General features: G+C 42.8%; 1 protein-coding gene across 2 annotated transcripts in view; it reads left to right on the top strand.

The window, feature by feature from the left end:
- Nucleotides 1-6,695, top strand: part of IQCA1 (IQ motif containing with AAA domain 1) — a 171,544-nt gene that overhangs the window by 123,196 nt on the left and 41,653 nt on the right. For both annotated transcript variants that reach the window (XM_023228745.1, XM_023228744.2), the window contains one exon: nucleotides 5,673-5,780. In XM_023228745.1, coding sequence (XP_023084513.1) covers nucleotides 5,673-5,780 — 108 coding nt within the window. The remainder of the gene's footprint in view (nucleotides 1-5,672; nucleotides 5,781-6,695) is intronic.

Below are 6,695 nucleotides of genomic sequence, written 5' to 3'. Positions count from 1 at the left end.
AAAAAAAAAAAAAAGAAAGTGTGAAGGGGCTGGGACAGTGACTCACCCCAGTGCCTTCCTCCACAGGGCCCATACTATGAAGAAACTCTTGGGAGTGAAATCAAAATTGAACAGGATAGGAAAAGTAAAGGTGAAACATAGAGAAGACCCAGAAGAAATTAGGGAAGGGGACCAGAGCCAGAACATCTCAGAAAGCAAGCCACCACATTTTTAGCATCTATAAAGATGACAGAGGAGGGAGCTCTGTGAAACTGGAAGAGCTATCCTGCGCCACACCTCCTTCTAAAAGTATTGGACTATTTGCTCATATAAATTTGAGCAATGGAAAACTTCAAGGTCAAAGCTCATGCAAAATTATCATAAGAAAAAAAAGAATAAGAAAACATTAACATCCCAAAACGACATCTCCACAAAGCAGGTCTATACTGAAACCTACTATTGCAAAACAATATACATTCAGAGACTGGGTGTGGTGGTTCATGCCTGTGATCCCAGCACTTTGGTAGACTGAGGTGGGCGGATCATTTAAGGTCAGGAGTTCCAGACCAGCCTGGCCAACATGGAGGAACACCGTCTCTACAAAAATTACAAAAATTAGCCAGGTGTGCTGGCACACACCTGTAATCCCAGCTACTTTGGAGGTTGAGGCAGGAGAATCGCTTGAAGCCAGGGAGGTTGCAGTGAGCCAAGGTTGTGCCAGTGCACTCCAGCCTAGGGGTCAGAGCAGGACTCCATCTCAGAAAAAAAAAAAAAAAGTTAACATACATTAAAAAATTATAGAAGACGTGTGAGAACAGCATAAAATAGAATAAGTACAACCCAGAAATGAGGTGAGAAATCTCAATAAATAAAGGGGAAAATGTTATAGAAAAAAATTATAATGAATACAAGAACAAATAAAAATAATAATGCTTTAGAAATAAAAGGCAAAAAGACAAAATTTTTAAAGCAAAATTAGAAATGAAGAATATTAAAAGAATTCAAAAGAGCATATCAAATATTGATGACAGACAAAGAAAATCCAACACACAGATAATATGAGTCCCTAAAGAAGAAAATCAAAGCAAAGGAACAGAAAAAATGCAAAGAATTTCGGCCAGCCACAGTGGCCCCCACCTGTAATCTCAGCACTCTGGGAGGCTGAGGCAGGAGGATCTCTTGAGACCAGGTGTTCGAGATCAGCCTAGCAACATAGCAAGACCCTTCTTCTACAAAAAAATAAATAAAAACTAGCTGGGCATGGTGGCATGCACCTGTAGTCCCAGGTATTTAGCAGGCTGAGGCAGGAGGAGCACTTGAGCCTAGGAATTCGAGGCCGCAGTGAGTCAAGATCACACCACTGCACTCCAGCCTGGGTGAAAGAGCAGGACCTTATCTCAAATTGCAATTTTAGAAATATATATAATTTTAATTCATGAAAATTTCTTTTAGGCCTTTTCCTGTTTAGAAAAAGAAAGCGCAGCTCACTGGTAATGCTCATTTAACTTTATGTGAACATGCTGTTTAAGGCTGAAGCAAATCTGGCTGATTTTCAACGTGAAAATAAAATGTAGAAACTGTTCTTGGAGTTATTTCTAAACAGAACTAATATCAGAATCATCTGAATCATCAGAATTGTCTATTTCAGAGAAAATCAGATTCATCAAATGAATCTTCAGCCAACGACCACTGGAAAACAATGTCAAGATCACGCATAGGAATGCTACGTTTCTTAGGATTTGATATTTTCAGGAATCAAGAATTACTATATTTTCTAAATGGAAACACCACCACTGAAAACAGAATGCTATAAATAGAATGATGTCTTTTGTTTCTGAAGTCAATATACTAGAGCTATGCAAAAATAATAATAAAAACAAGATGCTTCGTGGCAAAGTTTTCTTGGGGCAAATGCTGCAGCTGAAAGCATCTCTGGTGAGTATTCTCAGGGCAAGCAGGAAAAGTGTTTAAATGTTTAAAAAACATTAAAACCACATAATGAAAGACCACACTGTCTATCTGAGAATATTGACTCAGATTGATCAAGAAGACATTCTAATAAAAGTGCCTTTGGGCATCTATGTAAAAGAGATCACAGGACTTGGAAAGAAAAGAAAATTAGATTCTCGTCAGACTTTTCCACAGCAATGCTTTACACCAGAAGTAAATGGAACAGCATATATAAGATGCTCAAGGAAAGGAAGCAGGATCCTAGGATGTTGTACCCAGTCAGATTTATTTTCAAGTACATAGGACACAAACTGATAAACATACAAGAACTCAGCAATTTTCCCCAAGCCCCTCCTGAAGAATCTGCTAAGAATGACCTACCCACAATCAAAAATGGCGCGAGAGACCTTGGCGTTCTCCATGTACCCATAAAACCAATAGAAGGTGAGGGCTTCAGGAGAGAGAGTACGATGCCTAACAGCGGTGGGCACTGCCAACATGGCATTGCAGACTTTCTGCCTTAGGGGGACTGGGCTTTTGCACAGCTGGGAGCTTCTTCCTGATCTCATAAACTTGGGGAGCTTGGGAATGGCCCCCTGCCTCTGGAAAGCACACTGCTCTCAGCACCCAGCTAAGTCATGCCTCGTCATCTTGTCTAAGAAGAGAATTAACAAGATGAGGACCCAGGCACCCTCACTCACGCTTGGGTTCCCTGGTTTCGAATTTGTTATCTTGTTTCCTTTTTAACACCTTGACAACAGAGGCATGGCACAGAGGGTTCCTCTGTTGCCTGTTCCGTTGCTCCAGAGGCCTGTGCTACGAAGCCTCAGTGCTCAGAGCCCTTTATTTCTTCCTGCTTCTAGAGAAGGAGAGAGGGTAGATGTGGGCTGTTCCTCCCTAGCCCTTCATCCAGGCAGGGCAGGAGCAGGGATCCCCAACACAGAACATGGTTTCCCAGATGGATGTCTCCACCAGGCCAGGAATGCGCTACGCAGACCCACCATGCTCAGCCGCTGGACACAAAGTTGCTTTTTTAGTCTTGAGATTTGTAATCCCGCTCTTTCCTCAATACCATTGAACTCCAACAGTCATTAGAATCACAGCAGATGAGAGCTACAGGAGACTGAAGGGGAGGAACAGACCCAGAGGATGCGAAGCCTGCATTGCACAGCTCGGGACGACCCCTTCCTCCAGGCCCAGCCCTCAGCTCCCACCAGCCCACCCCCACCACCCAACCCACTGCTTGCTGCGCCCTTGCATGTCCACCCTGCTCCAAAACTGGCCCTGTGCCCAGCAGCAAGCACCTGCCACAATCTCAGGTGTGCGAGAAATAGCAATTTCCTTATTTTCTTTAAATCACCTTAATTTGGCTTCACAACCCCTATACTAACAAGGTGATTTAAACTCAGTCCTTCTTACCAGTCCCCACCCCTGCCCCTAGATATCATCAAGGCCCCAGTTCCCAGGTAGCACCAGGCTGCAGAGATATTCTGGGGGCTGGTGCCCATGAAGGCCCCCCAGACCTCCAGGGCCTAGGGGCTGGATGCCCACTGCTCAGGGACCTGTCACCAGTCTTTCCTCCCAGGCTCAAGGAATCTCTTCTTCCTCTCATCCTTCCGAGGCTGCCTCCCTCCAGGATGCCAGGCCTTTACTTACTCTTTCTGTGCCTCAGTTTCCACTACTATGGGATGAGGTCATTACAGCGAATGCCTCACTAAATTGCTGTAAACATTAAGCGAGTTGCTAGATGGAGCACCCCAGGCTGCACCTGCACGGCATTCAGCTGCTCCCAGCTGGTGTGTGGTCAGTGATCTTTGGTGATTCTTGGTGTAAAACCATCACCTCCCTCTCTGCTTTTTTCTTCACGTGGTGCCCTGCCTCTGTGCATGTCTGTCTCTGTGTCCAAATTTCTCTTTTTTTATAAGGACACCAGTCCTGTTGGATTTAGGGTCCACTCTAATGACCTCATTTTAATGAAATCTATCTGCAACAACCCTATTTCCAAATAAGGTCGTGTTCTGAGATGCTGGGGATTAGGACTTCCACATAGAATTGCAGGGGGATTCGATTCCACCTGTCATGCAGCCCCTGTTTGGTTTTCTGCCCCTTGTTCTGGGTTTCCTGGCATTGTCATGCCCTCTATCCCAAATGCCTTTTCATCTGCCACTTTCTTCTTCCCTCCCCTGTGGAAGATCTGATATCTGTGCAGGGAATCCTGAACTTTCCAAGCTCCGAATGCATGGATGGGAAGGGGCATGGCTTCTATGCGGGGCCACCGCAAACACAGGAACGTGCTTTCAGTGCGAGTCTCAGAACTTGGCAGGCAGCCCAGGCTACTTGTGCCCTTGCCTCTGTTAGAACCAACACCCACTAATTCAACTGAATATAATTTGTTTAAACAAAATCTGTTAGGTTCTAGAAAATGTGGTGCATCTGGAGATTAATACGGGTTTAGATAAGCAGGAAAATTGGGGTCACTTTCCTGTCACCTTTAATGTCATGTTTACTGGCAATGAGTGCTGGATTTAATGGTTGTTACAGGATCTCTTTCTATTCTAGTGGAGGCTAAATTAACCACTCTTCTATTTATTACCTGCTCATTAAAAAGTGTGGTATCTGAAGCCGTAATAGATGCTTTCATTATCGCTCATTCTCCCAACCAATACCCATTGTCCTTGCCAAGGACTTTTTTTATGTGGAGGCTCTGAGAGGCTGCCCCCCAGCCCACAACAAAACAGCAGTCACTGTCTGAATTTTAACTCCGATTTCCTTAGCATTTGAAAATGCTTAAAAGCTTGGGGTATTTTCAGTGTTTCCTACACACGTCAGTGTGCATATTGTACTTGCCGTACACGTGTAGCATCCGAAGCTCTGCAGGACCAGGACTCGCTATAGGAAGAAAGCATCAGGGAAAAAAATCCAGACACGAAGATTCATTCATTGAATATTTTTACTCCAGATTCAGATACGAATCGAGAGAATCATATGAACCTGTAAAGGTCCATCCTCATGACAAATGGAGACAGCCAAACTAATTTTCTTGGTGACCTTATCTAAATTAGTTAGAAAATAACACTTCAGATTTATGACTAGTTACAATTAAGCCCTTTGATATCTTCTAATTAAACCTGTAAAGATTTATTTCTATATTATTCCTTTGGTAATCTCTTAAAAATATAAAAATGTAAATGAATATTACCCTCAAAAGGAGATGTTTCTGTTTATCCTAAATTAGACTCATACCCTTCCTTTCAAATGACTGCATTTTACACTCAGATTTACACTGCTCCAATACAAATTCTACATTTTTTTGTAGAATTTGATCTTAAATAACTTATTTGTAACGTTTGCACAAATGTTATACATAATCTCTGGGAATATAAATAAAGCGAAGCCCCCTCTATTTCAGCCTTTCTTGTGTGTCCTTCTTTTTAGCGCTTTGCCCCATTTCACGTAACTCAATATTCAAATGTTGTTTTAGGAAGTATTGGGAGGTTAATATAATAGTCAACATAATTCCCAGTTTACTCTAGCTAGTAGAGCAGGGCTTTCTTGCCTGGATAGTTTTTCTTCAAACCTTTATGTGAGAAAAGAGGTGTTCTTCATAATGACTCTCCTAATAGGATTCTCTTTGCTCTGAAATGTTAAATTTGTATTCTCTGATCGTTTTTGCAGACCAAAATTATGCAGCTCAGACCAGCGCTGTTTTCCATTTATTTTTCCTCTGTTTCTTTTCTCTCCAGGTGAGTACAGCTACCTGGGGACTACTCTTCGCCAGGTATCCATAGAACCCATGCCCTCCCTCCTGGATGTCAGACAGCTCATCACGTTGTACGGAATCTGGCCATTAGGTAAAGACTCGGCGTGCGCGGATGTACCTTTTCCAAAGCAGCTTGCACCACTTGCTAGTTTGGACAGTGTGTTCCTGTTTGTCAGCAAAAGCGCACTGCAGCTTAACTTTTCCTTCTGAGAATTCTGAGTGGGCACAGTTTCATTTTGATAGTGCGCCCACGAGCACGCAAAGTACTACCAGGGAGGGCACTTCTGCACCCTCTCTGTGTGCCTGCTCAGCAGTGCTGGGCTGAAGGACATACGGGCAATGAGCTGGGGAGATAATAGGCAAAGCAAGTACCTGCAATTACGATTAATCAAATCAGAGAACGGGCTAGGGCTACCACTGGCCTTTTACCCACAGGCTCCTATTACTAGGTCCTAAACAGAGGCGGCCTTTCAGGAGTCAGTGCAAGTGTATTTCATGGATCTGAAGGATCACCTTAAAGGCCCTGCCAGTTTTCACCGAAGTCTACTCTCACTGCTAAATGAGGCTCAATTGTGACTTTTTTCAGACAGACACACTAGAGCTCTGTGGTGTGCAAGTGATGCAGGAAAGATGGGCTCTCCGTAACACAGATATCTGCGGCTCACATTCGCTTTTTTCTTTTTTTTTTTTTTTTTTAATGGCTTTGATATGTGTATGACCTGAATCACCTGGGGCAGGGATGGCAACTCCAGCCAGGAGTTTCAGTTCTGACAACAACTCTCAAATAGAAGTCATCTTCTATGTGTTTAATTTGCTTTAAAATGAGATGGGAGTAGTTCAAACCCTTGTTGTTCCACTTTGACTTCAGAACTTAAGCCTATTGGCAAGAAATAGTTAATTCCTCTTCTAAATTAATGTCAGAAGTAGTAAATGGAATTTGGGATTAATATACATATATATGTATATTTTATATACATATATATGTGTATATTTTATATACATATAT

The sequence above is a fragment of the Piliocolobus tephrosceles genome, chromosome 11, assembly GCF_002776525.5.
Source record: "Piliocolobus tephrosceles isolate RC106 chromosome 11, ASM277652v3, whole genome shotgun sequence".
In the NCBI taxonomy this organism is placed as follows: Eukaryota; Metazoa; Chordata; class Mammalia; order Primates; family Cercopithecidae; genus Piliocolobus; species Piliocolobus tephrosceles.
The sequence above is the reverse complement of the archived record's forward strand: the minus strand, read 5'-3'. Positions and strand labels throughout refer to the sequence as shown.